This window comes from Panicum virgatum, chromosome 9N (genome assembly GCF_016808335.1).
Source record: "Panicum virgatum strain AP13 chromosome 9N, P.virgatum_v5, whole genome shotgun sequence".
NCBI classification, from domain to species: Eukaryota; Viridiplantae; Streptophyta; class Magnoliopsida; order Poales; family Poaceae; genus Panicum; species Panicum virgatum.
In genome coordinates this window covers 29,513,215-29,533,315 of record NC_053153.1, presented here as the reverse complement: position 1 = coordinate 29,533,315, position 20,101 = coordinate 29,513,215, and the positions used below count along the sequence as shown (strand labels likewise).

General features: G+C 52.5%; 1 protein-coding gene across 2 annotated transcripts; it reads left to right on the top strand.

The window, feature by feature from the left end:
• Positions 1-1,011: 1,011 nt before the first annotated feature.
• Positions 1,012-19,370, top strand: LOC120688237 (acylamino-acid-releasing enzyme 1-like). Of its 2 annotated transcripts, XM_039970467.1 has the most exons (19): positions 1,072-1,252; positions 1,618-1,721; positions 1,877-2,067; positions 2,142-2,451; positions 2,570-2,791; positions 2,873-3,097; positions 3,300-3,374; positions 3,855-3,993; positions 4,300-4,451; positions 4,537-4,619; positions 4,718-4,833; positions 4,932-5,010; positions 5,655-5,823; positions 5,966-6,026; positions 6,126-6,248; positions 18,165-18,362; positions 18,508-18,576; positions 18,858-18,934; positions 19,039-19,370. In XM_039970467.1, exons 2-19 carry the CDS (start codon positions 1,708-1,710, stop codon positions 19,103-19,105), a joined length of 2,370 nt encoding a protein of 789 aa, XP_039826401.1. In that variant the 5' UTR covers positions 1,072-1,252; positions 1,618-1,707; the 3' UTR covers positions 19,106-19,370. The 2 variants fall into 2 exon arrangements, with proteins under 2 accessions (XP_039826400.1, XP_039826401.1); XM_039970466.1 differs by lacking the exon at positions 1,618-1,721 and having other exon boundaries at positions 1,012-1,252.
• The last annotated feature ends 731 nt before the right edge of the window (positions 19,371-20,101 follow it).

The window sequence follows — 20,101 nt, the reverse complement described above, 5'->3', positions numbered from 1 at the left end:
AGGCCTCACCTGTCAGCTAAGAAAATAAAAGTAGAAACTAATGTGTGGGTCCCACCTGTGACAATGAAAGTAGGTGCGACAAGTGTAATAACCTGGCCTAGGAAAATGGCTAAGATCCACTCTATACGTTGAATAAATCACACCTTGCGCTTTTGTCCTCGCTTCACGCAAAATGTTGCAACTGGAGTTAACTAGCTTCCTCAAGCCACCTATTTAAGCTGGTCTAGCTCCTCTTGCCTAACCAATATGGGACTAAAGTTACTCTCCCTAGCACCTTACACACACATGTGCACAAGACCTATTTTGGCCAACATTCCTTTGGGCTGAGCTGTTATAGCGAGTAGAGGCTATTGGCCTTGTTTGATTCGCGATCACTATTTTTTAGCGTACGCAAGTCGAGAAAAGAACGTTGCATACATGAAGTTCAGAACGAAGTCTATTTGCAAAACTTTTTTTTACGGATCAGTGTAACTTTTTGTGACGAATCTAATGACAGTAATTAATTAATGATTGGCTACAGTGATGCTACAGTACCATTCTCTAATTACGCGGTCAAAGACCTCATTAGATTCTTCAGAATTCCTAGCGCAAGAATTCTGGAGTTGGTTTTGTAAACTAACTTAGTATGATACTCATAATTAATGTCAAAATTAGCTACAATTCCTAGTGCTACCTAGCGTTAGGGAACCAAACAAAGAGTTGAACACAAAATCAGACCCTAAGAAGTTAGGGCTAGCCCCTACTCAAGAAAGTAGGAGCTGAAGTTGGGACTTGGAAATGCTCACGCCTGGCTCCGGCGATCCTCGGCAGCTGCCCCTCTACTCCAGCTCCGGCGATCCATCCCCGGCCGCGCTGCACAGGATGGTGCTCGCCATAGGGGGCCGCGCGTCGCAAGGGAGAGGGCGATCGGCACGAGGGCCTCGTCCCTCCGCGCGGCGCGGCACCCAGAGCTACGTCGCTCGGGGGCAGGTGGGTGGCCCATTGGCAGTGGCACGAGGTTGATATCTATGGGCCTATGGCATCCTTGTCCGGAGGACTGCGATGAATTTCACGATAAAATCAGGGGATCCACAGTTAAACAAAGGATATATGCGAAAAGATCCCTCATCCAACCAATGGTGGTTTTGACCACGACCTTCATCTCCGGCGCCAAATTCCGCTGCCACTCCATTGCGGCTGTGAATTTACTCCCCGTCTCGGCCTTTCCTTCCCCCGCTCGTGCTCTGCCCCGTGGTCCGCTGCTGCGGCAAAGGTCAGTTCTTTGGGGAAAAAATCGTGTCTCTCTTTCTCTCTCCTTTTTGTCCCTCTGCATATTCTCAGAGTTGGGTTAGATTAGTTGCGTTCTTAGATTGATGTCTGTTTAAGTGGTTCTTGGTGTGGTAGCAACAGAGTTTTCTTTTTCACGTTTTTCATTAAGAGGAAGAGCCACCCGACTTTTCGACTGCGATACCAGCGAATTTGTTTAAGCATTATCGATTACTGGTAGTGATTTGGTTTCTGATGATGGAAGCAATCAGAGCTATGTATGAAGTTTTAAGCATATATAATGGATTGGTCGATGCTTTTAGGATTCAGTTTTCTACTCACTTGTCGCTTCATTCGGCGTTTACTGTATAGTGGACAGGAGCAGAAGGAATCTTGTGCATGATTGCTGAATAATTAGTCGTGCTAAGGCATTGACTCCTATTGGGCAGAAATGAGTCCTGCATGATACTGACAGGGTAAATGACAAGTGCTGCAAATCAACCCCACATGATGCATGACTGATTTGTCGTATAAATATACAATATTTGAGTAGTCATTGAAGAATCGTGCACTTGCCCCTTATCAGTTTTGTCATGTGGGTGATGCTGATCCAATTTCTTTGACTACACAGAATTAGCAAGGTCTCACTGCACTCAATAGCTATGGCTACCGCACAAGCCTCAGAAGCAGCTGCTGACGAAGGATTGCCTTTAGGGATGGATGGAACCATGGTCGATGAGTATGCCTCCCAGTCAAAGTTGCTGCAAGAATTCGTTAAGATCCCCAGTTTTGGCAAGGCTTGGATCTTCAACTCCAAGGATGGTATACATTGTTGTTGCTACCTCTTTTATTTTCTGAAATTTGGGTTTCTTATTGTGTCGTTTGGGGATCTGCAGAAAACACATCCAGAGCAGTGGTTTCAATCAGCCAATCAGATCTTTTGGGCAATAAGAGGAGAAAGTTCCTTTTGAATTCTCACATTTCAAAGAGTGCCTCAAAGTCCGTCAATTTCCAGTGGTCTCCCTTCCCGACTGAAATAAGTGGAGTGTCAGCAGTTATTCCATCACCTTCTGGAGAAAAACTTCTTCTAGTACGCAATTCTGAGGATGATTCCCCTACAAAACTAGAGATTTGGGGGCCATGCCAATTAGAGAATGAGATACATATTGCAAAATCTGTTCATGGATCACTCTATACTGATGAATGGTAAATTCCAGAATAATTTTCTTTTATTTTTCGGGTAGACGAAGACAGGAAGGGAGTTATGCATTTCTTTGCTATACCATTGCAACTTTGGCTTGTGCTAAATGCTGCTTTGATGCAGGTTTGAAGGGATATCATGGAACAAGGATGAAACTTTCATAGCTTATGTTGCTGAGGAGCCGCCTCAACCAAAGCCAGTGTTCAATGATTATGGATTCAACAAGGAAGGATCATCTGAAAAGGACTGCAAGAGCTGGAAGGGACAAGGGGATTGGGAGGAAACCTGGGGAGAAACCTATTCGAAGAAAAGAATACCTGCACTGTTTGTTGTCAACATATCCAGGTACATTATTGTCCACCCTGAATAGAGTTTACAAATATTGTGTTTTTCATGAGGAATAGTATGCGTCTTGGCGTCTTGCAGTGGCCAAGTTCGACCTGTGAAGGGAATACCTAGATCATTAAGTGTTGGCCAAGTGATTTGGGCCCCATCATCTTCATGTGGATTGGTTTTTGTTGCATGGTCATCTGACAATGGTTTCCAAGAGACTCCAAGGAAGCTTGGTATTAAATACTGCTACAACAGGCCTTGTGCTCTGTATGCTGCTCCTGATCCTTTCAGAGAAGAAACTGAGAAACCATCAGCCGAGTAAGAATATCTTCCCCCCTTGACCTCAGGATAATTACCGAAACAAAATTTTCAATAAAAAACAAATAATGGCAATACACACATTTTTCTTCATGAAAATCCAAATTATAAAGTGATAAACGCTGAACATATGGTACACAACATGTTTCATAAGGTATATGTTGTTTTATTTTCTGATGTTATGTCTCTATTGTTGGCATAGGGGCAATAAGGGTGAAACTACTACTATGATCAAATTAACAGCACACCTGAGCAGTGCCTTTTTCCCACGGTTCAGGTAGGAATACTTCATTTGTTTTGTTCAGATCCACACTTCGGCTTAGGTTAATCGCCACAACTAGATTAATGGGAGTGACATCTACACTGTTTTGTTATTTTTTGCTAAACTATGACTATTATTTTGTATTACGTTTGACTACACTGTCATCTGCATGCTTACTGGTTGGAAGTTAAACATATTTGTTCCCCTCTATGTCATGAGCACCGTTCATAGTCTGGTGTACTTTTCTGTGTTCTATAAAAAATCTTAACTGAAACTGTCAGAACCCACCTATTTGGTTTAATTTGAAAGTTAGGAGGTGTTGTTTCCCTCATTTTCAAAGCTCTGGACGCAGTATGAATCTCGCATCTTTCTGCATGAACTAAGTTTATTATACAGCTATACTAAAAGAAACTATGTCTGATTATATTCAGTTTTTTATGCATGCCTGCTAACATGATATTGCATTGTGAAATAATGGAAGTTTTTATTTTATAGTCCGGATGGGAAGTATCTTGTGTTTGTCTCAGCGAAGAGTGCTGTAGATAGTGGAGCACACAATGCCACAAATTCAATGCATAGAATTGAGTGGCCTACAGATGGGAAACTGGATGGAAGCCTTGGTATCGTTGATGTGGTATGAGATGTTTTTTAACTATAACTTTCATGTATTCAGGTCCATGGTTTGGAATTTATCTCGGGCTGTTTAGTGCTGTATCAATTTCATGGTAGACGTTTTACTCACATCACTTTTGAGTAAGCAGTGCTAGATGAATTCTTGTATTGGGCTTATTGAAGTGTGGAATATGATAACTAGAGGGCAAAAGAAGTGTCCAAATAATTCTTTATTTCTTATGGTTACTTTCAATGATGGATATTGTCTGATATCATATGCTTTATATTTTCAATTTAATATTCTGAGAAAATTTGGACTATTATGTAGGTGCCCATTGTGATGTGCCCCAAAGATAACTGTTTCCCTGGGCTGTACTGCTTTGGATTACTCAGGGATCCATGGCTTACTGATGGACCGACTATGATTCTATCTTCTGTTTGGGGTAGTAGGGAAGTAATACTTTCTGTAAATGTCGTGAGGTGATTGCAAACATCTGTTTGTTCACTGACAGACTGATATACGTAACATCAATTGTTATTTAATTGTAAATTATATTTTTGGCAGTTGTGAAGTTTTAAGAGTTAGTCCCCAGGATTCAGATTATTCGTGGAATGTTCTTGCACTTGACAAGAATAACATTCTTGCAGGTAACCCCATTCTCGTGTATTATAACTGAATAATTACATAGTTCTATCACTTTGTGAGATAACTATCCATGTTTGTCTGCTTTTTTCATCTTTTCCAGTTTCCAGTAGCCTTATTACACTCCCTCAAATATACTATGGAATCATGGTTTCTCAGACTGAAAGCCATTGGGAGTGGCAGGAAGTTTCAACTCCTTTTCCAAAGCCATCTGATGAGGTTTTGCAAAACAAAGCACTGAATGTTAATTGTTATTCAGAAAATATGTTTTATGGTCTGCAGTGGGTAGTTAACAAATAGTGATGTATCTTTGACAGATAAGCTCCATATTAGCAGAGCATAAGTTCAGCATAATCAAAATCCCAATTAGCAACCCTTCCGACAAACTAGCGCTTGGTATGAAAACAACTCAAGCGTACTTATTCCTGTTACAGATTAATATTATCAGCATCGATTTCCTAATTAGATTTTTCTTTCTGAAGTTAGTTTCTCCCTTTATGAACTATTTAAGCATTCACCATTAGGCTCTGTTCTTTTATTGAAATCAGTACATTGCCACCGTAGGAAGCTGGCACTTGCTCTGCAGATTTTTTTAAGGCACCCAAACATCTAGATTTAAAATTTATAATATCTGACCTTCAGTGTATATGTTCAGTTACACAAAAGTCGTGCTAATGGATTCATGTTTGAAAGTATTTTAACATGGTTATGATTTTGCAGTCTTTGTTAAAAACATATATTGTAAAAGAAATTTACTGTCAAAAATCAGTGGAGGGTAGTAATTGTGATATAATGTATTTATTATATTAAATCAAGGCAGGCGGGCATGCCCGAAACTAGTCTATATAAAGACATCTCTTATATCTTATGATTATATAATATTGCACCATCCTACTCTACTTTGTCATGCTGCCTATTTTGAAATATATTTTAAAAGAACTCTGCCACTATATTGAAATCCTTTGATACTTCTTCGCCGATTAATAGGAAGAATTTCTGCAGAATTTTTACTAAACATATATGCTTTTGTATCTGTTCAGGGGCTAAGCTGCCTTTTGAGGCTATGTTTGTGTCACATAAGGATTCTGCAAGTAATCCAACAATTGTTGTTCTTCATGGTGGACCACACTCAGTTTACCCATCAAGTTATTCAAAATCCTTGGCTTTTCTTTTTTCGCAGGGATATAATCTTCTTGTCGTGAATTACAGGTAAATTATCTCGCTAGTACTTTGTCTGTTCTAAATATGTACAATTTGATCATTATCTCTTTTATGGGTTTGTTTCTTAATATTTCCATGGGACATGCACACTTTTGACACTATGATGTATGTGCTCTTTTTGGTTGCTTAGGGGTTCATTAGGCTTTGGGGAAGAAGCACTGCAATCCCTTCCTGGAAATATTGGTTCTCAGGTGCAGTGTAATTGGTTCTTTTCCCATGTTTAAAGATCATTCTTGCAAAATGCCAAAATTTATCATGAACCATGTTTCTCTATGCAAACATGCAAGCAGGATGTCAATGATGTATTGACAGCTTTGGACTTTGTTATAAAGAGAGGACTAATAGATCCATCTAGAGTCGCTGTAGTTGGAGGTTCACATGGAGGTTTCTTGACAACTCATTTGATCGGCCAGGTTCTTTGATTACCCTTGTTCCTTTGTATTATTTATTATGCAGTTACTATTGTGTCTAGAGTTCATATTTGCAATCAAGATGATTATTAGCCTTTGGCATTTGAACATCAGTAGCTTAAATGTAATGCCTAGTTTCGAGAAATGTATTACAAACCTACAATTTTGCAAGCAAGATGTATTCTAAAGAAGTATCCATGACAATGAAGCTGGGCATTACTAATAATGATCATTTAACTAAATTACTACAAGTCTACCACTGGCAGTGGCTTCTGTAATTGAATTTGTTGGTGTATATTGAGCTCATGTATAGTGGCCCATCTAGAGGCCCATGTATAGTAACTATATATCCCACCCTTCTAGGGTTTGGAGGAATACAAGCCATTATTCTCTCCTACATGGTATCATTTGCTTAGGTCCCTTCTCCTCCCATGGCAGCCGCCGCCGGCGCCATGGCCGGCCGGCCGCCAGCGCCGCCGCTCTCCTCCTTCCTTCCCCTTTCCTCTGCTCCCGGTTCCCCTGCCCCTGGCGCCTGGATCCAGGGCGTCCAGGGCGCCGCCGGCTCGGCGCGGCCTCCCTACGCCGCGTCCCTCGTCGCCCCCTGCTCCTGGGGTCGCGAGCGGGGCCGCCGCCGCTGCCCCCGCCACGGGCGCCCCCGCGGGCCCTGATGACGCGGCCGGCGCCACCTTCCCCCTATGTTCCCCTGCCCCTGACGCCGCGATCCAGGGCGCTGCCGACTCGGCCCGGCCTGGATCTGGTGGTGGTCCGGCCCCCTCCGCCGCCCTCCCGGCCGAATTGGCCCTGCACGGCGCCGCTCCGAGGGTGCGGGCCTGGACCCTGTTGCCCGCCCCGGCCTCCTCTGCCGTCGGAGGTGCGGGCGCGGGTGGTGCGCGCGCTCCTGACCGGCCTCTCGCGTGGCTGGAGCAGCACTCCACTTTCCTCCCGGCGCCCGTCGTGCTGGCTGCTGCCGTCGGCGGACCAACTCCCGGCCCTGCACCCCGCACGGGGGCCTCTGGCGCCGCCGCCCGCTGCCCCCCTGTAGCCGGTGCTGCAAGCGGCGGCGGCGGCGCTGCACCTGGCGCGGCTGTGGCCCCTGGTGATGGATAAGTCTTTGTGCTGGATGGATAAGGCATAGAGTCCTTGCAAGGACCAGGGCATATATTCCTTTAGCATATTTCAGTTTGCTAGGACAGCATCTTGCTAGGACAGTCAGTTTGCTAGGACAGCATCTAGCTTTAGTTCTTTTGACTAGCATCTTAGCATCTTTTGCTGCAGCAAGCTTTGGCTGCCTGCCTTGGCTGCCTATAAGTATGTATCCCCAGCCCCTTGGGTTGGCATGGCTTTGAGTTTGTGAATATGAGAAAACCAGAAAATTGCCCCAAGTTCATTGTCATCCTCTCAGCTCAATGAGAGTTAGAATTGAGCTTCTAACATCTGGTATCCGAGCCGTACTTTCCTGTAGGTTGGATATCTCTTGCTCCTCCCCTTCCCAAGCCTCTGTAGCAGCCCAACCACCACCACCAGCAGCAGCAGCAACTGCACCAGCTGCTGCTGCTGCAGTTGCTGGAGCAGCTACTGCTGCTGCTGCTGTTGCTAGTGCAGCTGCTGCACCAGCAGCTTCTTCCCCGTTCCCTTCCCCCTCTCCACGCAACAGCCCCTTGGAGGCGCGCCATGTCCGACGCACCGTCTCAGCGCTCGGTCGCCTCGAGCGCACGGCGCCAGCGAGACGCCGAGCTCGCCGCGGCAGAGGAGCGCAGGCGAGCGACGGCTCAAGCCGCTGCAGCAGCGGCGAGGGCGGCCAGGCTAGCTGCAGCGGAGCTGGCAGCGGCCAGGGCGGAGGTGGAAGCAGAGGAGGCGGAGGATGCGGCGCGTGCGGCGGAGGTCGAGGTTGAGACCTTGCGTGGCAGCCTCAGCGGCTCCATCGCCGGCGACGCCACCGCCGACGAGGACCTTGAGGAGTTGGAGAGGGAGAGAGCGCGGGAGCGGACCACGCGGTGGGCAGCAGCCCACCCCGGCGGCGATGGCCTGGACGGCGGCGCGCCCGGCGGCGGTCCAGGGGCCCGCGCGCCCGGCGGTGGCCTGGACGGCGGCGCGCCCGGCGATGGTCCAGGGGCCCGCGCGCCCGGCGGCTGCCTGGACGGCGGCGCGCCTGGCGGTGCGCCCGGCGACGGTCCAATGGGCCGCGCACCCGGCGGAGGAGGCCGCGCCCCTGGCGGCGGCGCGCAGGGCGGAGGCGGCGCCCCTGGCGGCGGCGGCCGCGCCCCTGGCGGCGGCGCGCGGCGGCGCCCCCGGCTACCACGGCCTCCAGGCGGTGGTCAGGGACGTCGGTCCCGGCGGTGGGTGGCCCACCCTCACCAAGACCAACTACGTCGAGTGGGCCGCAGTCATGGAGGTGAAGCTCCAGGTGCGGCACATGTGGGAGGCAGTCCGGTACGGCGACGTCGGCTACGATGAGGATCGACGGGCGCTAGATGCTCTCATCGCAGCAGCCCCGTCCGAGATGCAGTTCACGCTTTCCAAGAAGCGAACTGCCAAGGAGGCCTGGGACTCCATCGCTGCGGCACGTATCGGCAGCGACCGCGCCCGCAAGACCACTCTCCAGGCACTTCGCAAGGAGTGGGAGAACCTGGCCTTCAAGCCAGGTGAGGATGTTGATGACTTCTCCCTCCGTCTCAACACTCTGCTGCAGAAGGTGGTGCAGTTCGGCGACGACACCTACGACGAGGAGAGAGCCGTCGAGAAGCTCTTCCGCTGCGTCCCCGAGAGGTACAGACAGACCGCTCGCTCGATCGAGTCTCTGCTGGACCTCTCCACCATGACGATCGAGGAGGCGATAGGTCGCCTCAAGGTCGTCGACAACGACGAGCCACAGCCTCCCTCGGGAGGCATCTCCATCGGTGGGAAGCTCCACCTCACTCAGGAGCAGTGGGAGGCTCGGCGCGGTGACAGGAGGAGGGGGGAGCCCTCTTCCTCGACAGGTGGCCGCAAGCGCGGCAAGCCGCGAAAGGGGCGCGGAGGTGCCCAAGCCGGGGCACGAGGGCGCGCCGAGGGTGGCGCCCGCGGAGATGCTCAGGGCAGCGCCGCTGACAGGCCCAAGGCGGCACGAGACGACGCCTGCCACAACTGTGGCAGGCTCGGCCACTGGGCCAGGGACTGTCCCGCAGCGGAGGCGTGGGGGCCAAGCCCACGTCGCGGAGGCCCAGCCGGATGACGAGCCGGCTCTGTTCCTACTCCACGGGGACATGGAGCCGCACCCGACGGCACCGCCTGTCACCGCTCTACTCCACCTCGACGAGCCGCGTGCCCGAGTTCTCCTCGGCAACGGCTCCGACGACGACAGGGTCGATGGCTGGTACCTCGACTCCGGCGCCACGCACCACATGACCGGGCGGCGGGAGTTCTTCTCCGACCTGGACGTCGACGTAGGTGGCTCCGTCAGGTTCGGGGACTCCTCCACCGTGGAGATCAAGGGCGTGGGCTCCGTGATCTTCACCGCCAAGTCCGGAGAGCACCGGATGCTCACCGGAGTCTACTACATCCCGGCGCTGCGGAACTCCATCATCAGTCTTGGGCAGCTCGATGAGAGCGGCTCCCGTGTGGTGATCGACAGCGGGGTCCTCCGCATCTGGGACCACCGTCGCCAGCTTCTCGCCAGGGTGGTTCGAGGGAAGAACCGCCTCTACATCCTCCATGTCGGGGTGGCCCAACCTCTTTGTCTTGCAGCTCGCAGGGACGACGAGGCATGGCAGTGGCACGAGCGCTTTGGGCACCTCCACTTTGAGGCCCTGAAGCGGCTCGGCGCCAAGGAGATGGTGCGAGGCCTCCCGTGCCTCGACCACGTGGAGCAGCTCTGCGACGTCTGCGTGCTGACGAAGCAGAGGCGGCACTCCTTCCCCCAGCAGGCGAGCTTTCGAGCCAAGGAGCGGCTCGAGCTCGTACACGGGGACTTGTGTGGCCCGGTGACACCGGTCACACCAGGAGGACGGCGCTACTTCCTGCTGCTCGTCGACGACCTCTCCCGCTTCATGTGGGTGATGATCCTCGGCAGCAAGGGAGAGGCTGCGGACGCCATCAGGCGTGCTCAGGCTGCTGCGGAGGCGGAGAGCGGCCGCAAGTTGCGCGTGCTGCGCACCGACAACGGCGGCGAGTTCACGGCGGCCGAGTTCGCGGCGTACTGCGTGGATGAGGGCATCCAGCGCCACTACTCCGCGCCGTACAGCCCGCAGCAGAACGGCGTCGTCGAGCGGCGCAACCAGACGGTTGTGGGGATGGCCCGGGCCCTCCTCAAGCAGAGGGGGATGCCGGCTGTCTTCTGGGGAGAGGCGGTGGTGACGGCCGTCTACATCCTCAACCGCTCGCCCACCAAGGCACTCGACGGCATGACGCCGTATGAGGCTTGGCATGGGCGCAAGCCGGCGGTCTCCCACCTGCGGGTCTTCGGCTGCCTCGCATTCGCCAAGGAGCTTGGCCACATCGGCAAGCTCGACGACAGGAGCACTCCGGGAGTGTTCATCGGCTACGCGGCGGGTTCGAAGGCCTACCGCATTCTCGACCCGGAGACACAGCGTGTGCGCACGGCGCGCGACGTTGTGTTCGACGAAGGGCGAGGATGGGCGTGGGACAAGGCGGTGGACGACGGCTCGGCTCCGACGTACGACGACTTCACCGTCGAGTACGTCCACTTCGAGGGAGCTGGGGGAGTAGGCAGCTCTTCCTCGCCGAGCGTGCCTACCCCGGTCCCCGAGCCTCCACCGACTCCGGCGCCCGCCACACCGGCGGCACCACGCCCTTCCGCTACGACTCCGGCTGCGCCGAGTTCCTCGGCTGCACCACCACAGCCGGCGACGCCGCGCACTCCAGTACCGATAGCTACTCCTCCGGGCCCGTCTACTTCGACACCTGCTCGCGCTGAGCACAGTCCGGTGGAGTTCGCTACTCCGCTCTCTCACGACGAGGAGCGCGTCGACGCGTACCATGACGGCGAGCCGTTGCGGTACCGTACGATGGAGGACCTTCTCGGTGACCAGCCGGTGCCGGGACTGGTGCCTCACGACCTGGAGGCGCAGTTGCACCTCGCGTGCGACGATGGCGAACCTCGGTCTTTCGCAGAGGCCGAGGGACACGCGGCCTGGCGTGCCGCGATGCAGTCGGAGATGGACGCGGTTGAGAAGAACCGCACTTGGGAGCTTGCTGATCTCCCTCGCGGTCACCGCGCGATCACCCTTAAGTGGGTGTTCAAGCTGAAGAGGGATGAGGCCGGCACCGTCGTCAAGCACAAGGCTCGCCTGGTGGCACGAGGTTTCGTGCAGCAGGAGGGAGTCGACTTCGACGATGCCTTCGCTCCCGTGGCACGGATGGAGTCCGTGCGACTCCTCCTTGCGCTAGCTGCCCAGGAGGGCTGGCGTGTCTATCACATGGACGTCAAGTCGGCGTTTCTCAACGGCGACTTGAAGGAGGAGGTCTACGTGCACCAGCCGCCGGGGTTTGCGATCCCCGGCAAGGAGGGTAAGGTGCTACGTCTGCGCAAGGCCCTCTATGGCTTGCGGCAGGCCCCGAGGGCGTGGAACGCCAAGCTGGACTCCACGCTCAAGGGGATGGGCTTCGAGCAAAGCCCGCACGAGGCGGCCATCTACCGGCGGGGCAAAGGAGGCAATGCCCTGCTGGTGGGTGTCTACGTCGACGACTTGGTGATCACCGGCACCAAGGATGCGGAGGTGGCAGTGTTCAAGGAGGAGATGAAGGCCACCTTCCAGATGAGCGACTTGGGGCCTCTCTCCTTCTACCTGGGGATCGAGGTGCACCAGGACGACTCCGGGATCACACTTCGACAGACCGCCTACGCCAAGCGCGTCGTCGAGCTCGCTGGGCTCACCGACTGCAACCCAGCCCTCACTCCGATGGAGGAGAGGCTGAAGCTGAGCCGTGACAGCACGGCGGAGGAGGTGGACGCTACTCAGTACCGGCGTCTTGTGGGGAGCCTCCGCTACCTCGCCCACACACGGCCGGACTTGGCGTTCTCCGTCGGCTACGTCAGTCGGTTCATGCAGCGACCGACGACGGAGCACCAGCAGGCCGTGAAGAGGATCATCCGCTATGTTGCGGGGACTCTCGACCACGGTCTCCACTACCCGAGGTGCCCTGGGGCGGCACACTTCGTCGGGTACAGCGACAGCGACCACGCCGGCGACATCGACACCAGCAAGAGTACGAGCGGGATCCTCTTCTTCCTTGGCGAGTGCCTCGTTAGCTGGCAGTCGGTCAAGCAGCAGGTGGTGGCCTTGTCCAGCTGCGAGGCCGAGTACATAGCGGCCTCCACTGCGTCGACTCAGGCGCTCTGGCTCGCTCGACTGCTGGGTGATCTACTCGGCAGAGACATTGGAGCGGTGGAGCTCAGGGTGGACAGCAAGTCCGCCCTGGCCTTGGCGAAGAACCCCGTTTTCCATGAACGGAGCAAGCACATCCGGGTGAGGTACCACTTCATCCGAGGCTGCTTGGAGGACGGGAGCATCAAGGCAAGCTACATCAACACCAAGGACCAGCTTGCAGACCTGCTCACCAAGCCCCTTGGGAGGATCAAGTTCCTTGAGCTCTGCTCCAGGACCGGGATGGTCCAATCCTCCCACACGACGACGCACAAGACTTAGGGGGAGAATGATGGATAAGTCTTTGTGCTGGATGGATAAGGCATAGAGTCCTTGCAAGGACCAGGGCATATATTCCTTTAGCATATTTCAGTTTGCTAGGACAGCATCTTGCTAGGACAGTCAGTTTGCTAGGACAACATCTAGCTTTAGTTCTTTTGACTAGCATCTTAGCATCTTTTGCTGCAGCAAGCTTTGGCTGCCTGCCTTGGCTGCCTATAAGTATGTATCCCCAGCCCCTTGGGTTGGCATGGCTTTGAGTTTGTGAATATGAGAAAACCAGAAAATTGCCCCAAGTTCATTGTCATCCTCTCAGCTCAATGAGAGTTAGAATTGAGCTTCTAACACCTGGACGCCGCCCCTGCTCCTGCGACTGCCGCGGCCCCTGCCGCTGCGGCTTGGCGTGCCCTGCGACGCGCTTGCTGCCATCGAGCAGACCGCTGCAGTTCGCTGCACGAGTCCAGAGTTTACGGATGCCGCGCGGGCGCACGCCGCACAGGCCGCCGTCGCGCCCGCCGTGCTCGCCCCTGCTGCTAGACTTCCTGTGCACGCGCCCACGCCTGCGACGGCCGCGGTGCCCGCACCCCTGCATCGCCCGACCCCCTCCTTGGCGCTCCTCTCACCGGCCAGACCGGGGGTGGGGGAGGCCGAATGCGTCGTCGGTGGAGTGGACCTGGTGGTGGTGCTCGGGGCACTCCGGACCCGACTCCGGCTCCCACTCCTGCTCCTGGCCCTGGAGGTACGCCCTGGCCATTCTTCAGCGCCCCATGGCCAGGGCGCATCCCGATGTGGCCGGTTCAGGGTCAGGGGGGCTCGTCCTCAGCCCCAGCCGGCGGCCATGCTCGCCGCAGCTGCCCCCCTGTCCGCGCCGTTCTGGACTCCACCCGCTCCACCCAACCAGCAGCCGACCTGGCCTGGGGGTGGGACCACGCCGCACTGGCGCCGTCCTTCAGCGCCATGTGGAGCGGACGCCGCCGGTCAGCACTAAGTGGATCGCCGACTCGGGTGCCTCCTTCCACACCACCCCACATGCCGGTATCCTCTCTTCTGTCCGACTCCCACACCCCTCTTGTCCTTCTTCCATCATGGTTGGTGACGGGTCTTGCCTTCCTGTCACCGCTGTGGGTTTTGCTCCTGGCTCCTTTCGTCTTCCCAATGTCCTTGTTGCTCATCAGATGGTTCATAACCTTCTTTCCATTCGTCAGTTTACAGCTGACAATTCTTGTTCCATCGAGTTTGATTCTTCTGGCCTCACTGTAAAGGATTCGGCCTCCCGACGCCCGCTACTCCGGTGTGACGGCACGGGGCCCCTTTACACCCTTCGCCTTCCTTCCTCCGCTGCACCACTCTCGTCTTCTTCGCTCTGGCCGTCTTGGTCTACCGCTTTTTCCGCGACGCCGTCTTCCACCACCTGGCACCGCCGTCTTGGTCACCCTGGCCGCGACGTTCTGGTTCAGCTCAGTCGTAGTACCGATGTCCCTGGTACTAGGGCTCCTGCTGATCCCCTCTGCCATGCGTGATAGCTCGGTCGTCATGTTCGGCTCCCTTTTTCTTCTTCGCATGCGATGCATGCATTTGATCTTGTTCATTGTGACCTGTGGACCTCTCCTGTTCTCAGTCTTTCTGGCTACAAATACTATCTGGTGGTGATCGATGATTTCTCGCACTACTCTTGGATGTTTCCTTTGCGTGCCAAGTCCGAGACCTTCCCCACCCTCCTCCACTTCTTCGCCTGGGTGTCCACTCAGTTCGGCCTCACCATTAAGGCCGTCTAGTGCGACAACGGGCGAGAGTTCGATAACTCCACCTCCCATTCCTTCTTCCTCTCTTGGGGTGTTCAGCTGCGTATGTCTTGTCCGTATACCTCTCCTCAAAACGGCAAGGCTGAGCGGATGATTCGCACGACGAACGATGTCGTGCACACCCTTCTGATCCAGGCCTCTCTCCCCCCGCGCTTCTGGGCTGAGTGCCTCCACACCACCACCCACTTGCTTAACCGCCTTCCGTCCACTGCTTCTCCTGCTCCCACTCCACACCACGCTCTTTTCGGTACCCCTCCTCGCTACGACCACATTCGGGTCTTCGGGTGTGCGTGTTACCCTAACACCTCTGCCACTGCTCCTCACAAGCTGGCGCCCCGCTCGACTCGGTGTGTGTTCCTTGGTTACTCCCCTGACCACAAGGGGTACCGATGCTTTGACCTCACCACTCGCCGCGTCCTGATCTCCCGACACGTCGTCTTTGACGAGTCAGATTTCCCCTACTCCACCTCCTCCACACCTTCTCCTGACCCCGAGCTGGGTTCCCTCTTTCCGACTGACCCGGTGGTTCAGCCACCTTTTCCTGTCTGTCCTTTTCCTGCAGGTTTTCCCGGCACACCGGCACCGCTTCCGGTGATTGCTGCGCCATGCGCGGCCCCGGTGCCCGCGGTCGCGCCACGCGCGGCCCCTGGACCTCCGGTCGTGCCGCGCGCGGACCCGGTGTCTCCTGCTGCGCCACACGCAGCCCCGGTGCCTCCCCCTGCACCTGCGCGGTACGCTCAGCCGGTGCAGGTGTACCGGCGTCGTCCGGCGCTAACTCCGGCGCCGCCGCGGTAGGCTCAGCCGGTGCAGGTGTACCGGCGTCGTTCGGCGCCGGCACCGGTGCCGACTCTGGCTCTGGAGGCTCCTCCGACGCCTACACCGGATCCGTCGTCGCCGCCGCCGCCGCCTCCGCCGACTCGCTCTCGATTCGAGCCGGAGGTGTACCATCCGCCAGTCGTCCACCGGGATCCTCGGCATATCCATCCCATGGTGACTCGGCGGATGGCGTCTCAGGCCGCGACTCTCTCCGCCACCGAGGGAGAGCCGCGGGTCTCTCCGGTATCCTCCTCTGTCCGTGACGCCCTAGCGGATCCTCACTGGCGTCGCGCGATGGAAGAGGGGTACGCGGCTTTCCTTGCCAACCAGACGTGGGACCTCGTGCCGCGTCCGTCTGGTTGCAATGTGGTGACCGGCAAGTGGATCTGGACGCACAAGCGTCGGGCTGACGGCACACTGGAGCGCTGCCAGGCTCGCTGGGTTCTCCGGGGGTTCACCCAGCGGCTTGGTGTGGACTACGATGAGACCTTCAGTCCAGTGGTGAAGCCCGCTACGGTGCACACAGTCCTCTCGCTCGCACTCTCTCACTCCTGGCCTGTGCACCAGATGGATGTGAAGAATGCATTTCTTCACGGCACTCTGTCAGAGACAGTGTACTGCTCTCAACCAGCGGGATTTGTGGACTCGAGTCGTCCGGATATGGTCTGCCGGCTCAACAAGTCCCTCTATGGTCTGAAGCAGGCTCCTCGGGCTTGGTACTCTTTATTCGCCATGTTCTTGCTCACTTTGGGATTCACCGAGGCCAATGCTGATACTTCTCTGTTCATCTACCGCCGTGGGGATAAGACTGCCTACCTGCTGCTCTATGTTGATGACATTGTGCGCACCGCCTTCAGTCAGCAGTTGCTTGAGCGCGTCATCTCCTCTCTGCAGTAGGAGTTTGCTTTGAAGGATCTTGGTCAGCTCCACCACTTCTTGGGCGTTACTGTTGAGACTCGCCTATTTGGCCTGTTCCTTCACCAGCGGCAGTATGCACTCGACATTCTGGAGTGGGCTGGGATGACTGATTGCAAGCCATGCTCCACTCCTGTCGACACTAAGGCGAAGCTGTCTGCTGATCTAGGTGATCCCATGGCTGATCCTATTGCCTACCGGAGCCTTGCCGGTGCCTTGCAGTACCTGACCTTCACCCGGCCGGATCTCACCTATGCCGTTCAGTAGGTATGTCTTCACATGCATGATCCCCGGGAGTCTCACCTTGCTGCGCTGAAGCGTCTCCTCCGCTACGTCCGTGGCACTGTCGGCTTTGGTTTGGTTCTTCACCGCTCTCCCACCTCTGAGCTGGTGGTCTACACCGACGCTGACTGGGCTGGTTGCCCGGACACTCACCGTTCCACTTCCGGCTACGCCGTCTTTTTGGGCGGCAGCCTGGTCTCCTGGTCGTCCAAGCGGCAGCCGGTTGTCTCCCGCTCCAGTGCTGAGGCAGAGTACCGGGCTGTCGCTAATGGCGTGACGGAGGCGTCCTGGCTCCGACAGCTCTTGGCGGAGCTCCACAGCCCGCTCGCCAAGAGCACGCTCGTCTACTGCGACAACGTCAGCGCCGTGTATCTCTCCACCAACCCCGTTCAACATCAGCGGACGAAGCACATGGAGATTGACCTGCACTTCATGCGCGACAGGGTCGCAATCGGCGATGTTCAGGTACTCCATGTCCCGATCACCTCCTAGTTTGCTGACATCTTCACTAAGGGACTACCCTCCTCGACCTTCTCGGAGTTTCGCTCCAGCCTTAACATAGCAGGTGGCTAGTTGTGGCTGCGGGGGGAGGGGGGGTATTTGCCCTTTGTACTTTCTTCTTATCCAGTCTTAAACACCGTTGCGTCGGTAGTTCAGACTGTGGGGGGGGTGTTAGCTTTCTTGTTGTCCAGTCTTGTACACCGCTGCGCCGGTAGTCCAGACTGCGGGGGGTGTTGGTGTATATTGAGCCCATGTATAGTGGCCCATCTAGAGGCCCATGTAGAGGAACTATATATCCCACCCTTTTAGGGTTTGGAGGAATACATGCCATTATTCTCTCCTATAGAATTTACAATAAACAAATCAGTATATCATTTCAAATTACTTTATGGAAATGATACTTGATACCTAGCTGTAAAATGGTAAGTTCAGGCGTACGTCCCAGAGAAATATTCTTATTCAGTTTGTTATGGCCAAAGGGGGCCATGAGTAAACACTAAACTTCAGTTCTCATATGGCAACAAAGACACTAAATTAAGTGACTTTTGAGCTTAGTTTCGAAACTTGTCCCCTCTCGAATCGTGTTGAAGCTCCACCACTGCTGTGATGTATATGTTGGTATCCAGAAAACTAGAGCTTGAACCACCGCTTTCCATGAGAAATTGAAATGTGATGGCACAATAGTTTGATATGCTTTTACTATCTCATGATTATAAAGTTGCTTGACAATATTCATACATGACTATCTTGCTACTAAATTTTTAGGAGTTGAATCTTGATGTATTGCTACCTTGCCGAAATTAGTACCGCCTCCAAGGATTGCTTAATTTCTTTTATGCTGTTCCTATTCTAGAATATGAAGAGCTCAAGATCATAGTCATGTACATCACTTGACATGATTTATGTATCAAGTTTCTGGGATATAACACATTGTTGATGTGTACAAATTTGATTGACTGCAGGCTCCTGATACATTTGTTGCAGCAGCTGCTCGAAATCCAGTATGTAACTTACAACTGATGGTGGGTACCACTGACATCCCTGATTGGTGCTTTGTCGAGATTTATGGAAAAGATGGAAAAAAGTACTTCTCTGAGTCTCCTTCAGTAGATGATCTTTGTCAATTCCACCAGAAGTCACCAATATCACACATTTCGAAGGTATATGTGTGGATTCTGCATTTTTATACAAGAACAGTTTCTTATATCTATGCTTGAGAGAAGATTAGAGTTCCCACATGCAAATGGAAGATACTCTGTGGATTCTGTGAGTAGTCATTTGCTTAATAAATTTATCAATCTGCAGGTCAAAACACCTACGCTCTTTCTCCTTGGAGCGCTAGATCTCAGGGTTCCTGTTTCTAATGGCCTGCAGGTATCTCCTTGTGCTTCTGTACTTATGTATGGCTGGGTGAAAGGTCTCTTCCATATTTCCAGTTTCTCAAAATATTTATCAGTGGGATTCCTTTTACTGTTTTTTTTCTTGAACGCAGAGGAATAAGAAATTGGTTAGGTTACAGGATTCCAATTACTGTCTGACAATTTAGGATTTTTTTTCCTCATATTGTTAGTTGTATAAGCTTCTTCTATATGGCTTCATATTTTTTTCTCTGTATATGCTTTGTTTTGTGCTTATACTTGTTGCAATTTTCACAGTATGCAAGGGCTTTGAAGGAGAGGGGAATCGAATCCAAAACTATTGTCTTCCCAGAAGATATCCATGGAATTGACAAGTTAGTTACTTTTTAGTTTTAGTTTTTATTCCATGATTACCACACAGATGTCTTACAAACTACAACATTTGAGGTCTGACTAAATCACTCCCTTCATGGTGCAGGCCTCAGTCTGATTTCGAAAGCTTCCTCAACATAGGGGTTTGGTTCAAGAAGCACATGAGCAAATAAACATTAGTGCTCAACGACTACATTCGTGATAGATGTACCTTTTCATTTTCACTAAATGATTGTAACAGGTATAAAGCATGTGACAGATAGTTGCCCAATCCAATGTTGCCAAGATGGAATAATTCTTTAAGACATTGAAGGTCGTGTCTGTTGTAGTGTGGATTCTGGAATACCGAACTTCTAACAGCTAATTTAGATAATATGCTTCTAATAATTATTTTACAAATGATGCTTGTGTTAATGTGAAAAGGCGGTTGCATTTGAATTGGAATGAGAAAATAATCGCATGTCCCAGCTTGCTGTACTGCTGTTTGAGCTTCCTGGCAGCTTCTTAGCGTGAAAAGCTAGAAGTTCAAACAAGCAGCAAACTTCTAGTTTAGCTTTTGGAAAGTTGGAAGTTTAGAAAAACTGAGTTTATATGGAAAGCTGCATAGCTCAGTTTTATGAGTTTTTCGTAGCTTTTTTAGCTCAGAAAGCTAAACAGTCTTCTAAAAGATATGTTAGATTTTCAGAACTAAAAAGCTAGCAGCAGTTTTTCAGAAAAGCTCAAAATCTGCAGCTCAAACAAAAAGACCCTAAAGACTAATGGAAAATGGTGTACCTGTCCTATCTACTTGTCAGTATATAAATCTCTAGCTCAAAGTCGCATCAGTAGTCCCATGAACTTGCCTTTTTACCTCCAGACATGACATATTCAAGTTGGTAAAAGTCTATATCACCCCTTAACCTATGAGGAGTGGACTACATAACCCCCAACCTATGAAACGGTTTGTATCACCCCTGAACTTTCCAAAACCGGTCACATTATCCTCTAAAGCAGTTTTGAAAAATCATAGTAAATCAAGAAAAATCATAAAATGAAAAATTCAATTGTGTTAGACTCCAAATGAGTAGATCTACATAGTAAACATATAATATGGTATGCTTTAGTACATGTTTTTTACAGCTATGAAGAAAAGCATATATCTACAGCTACAGTAAAAATATACTAAAGCA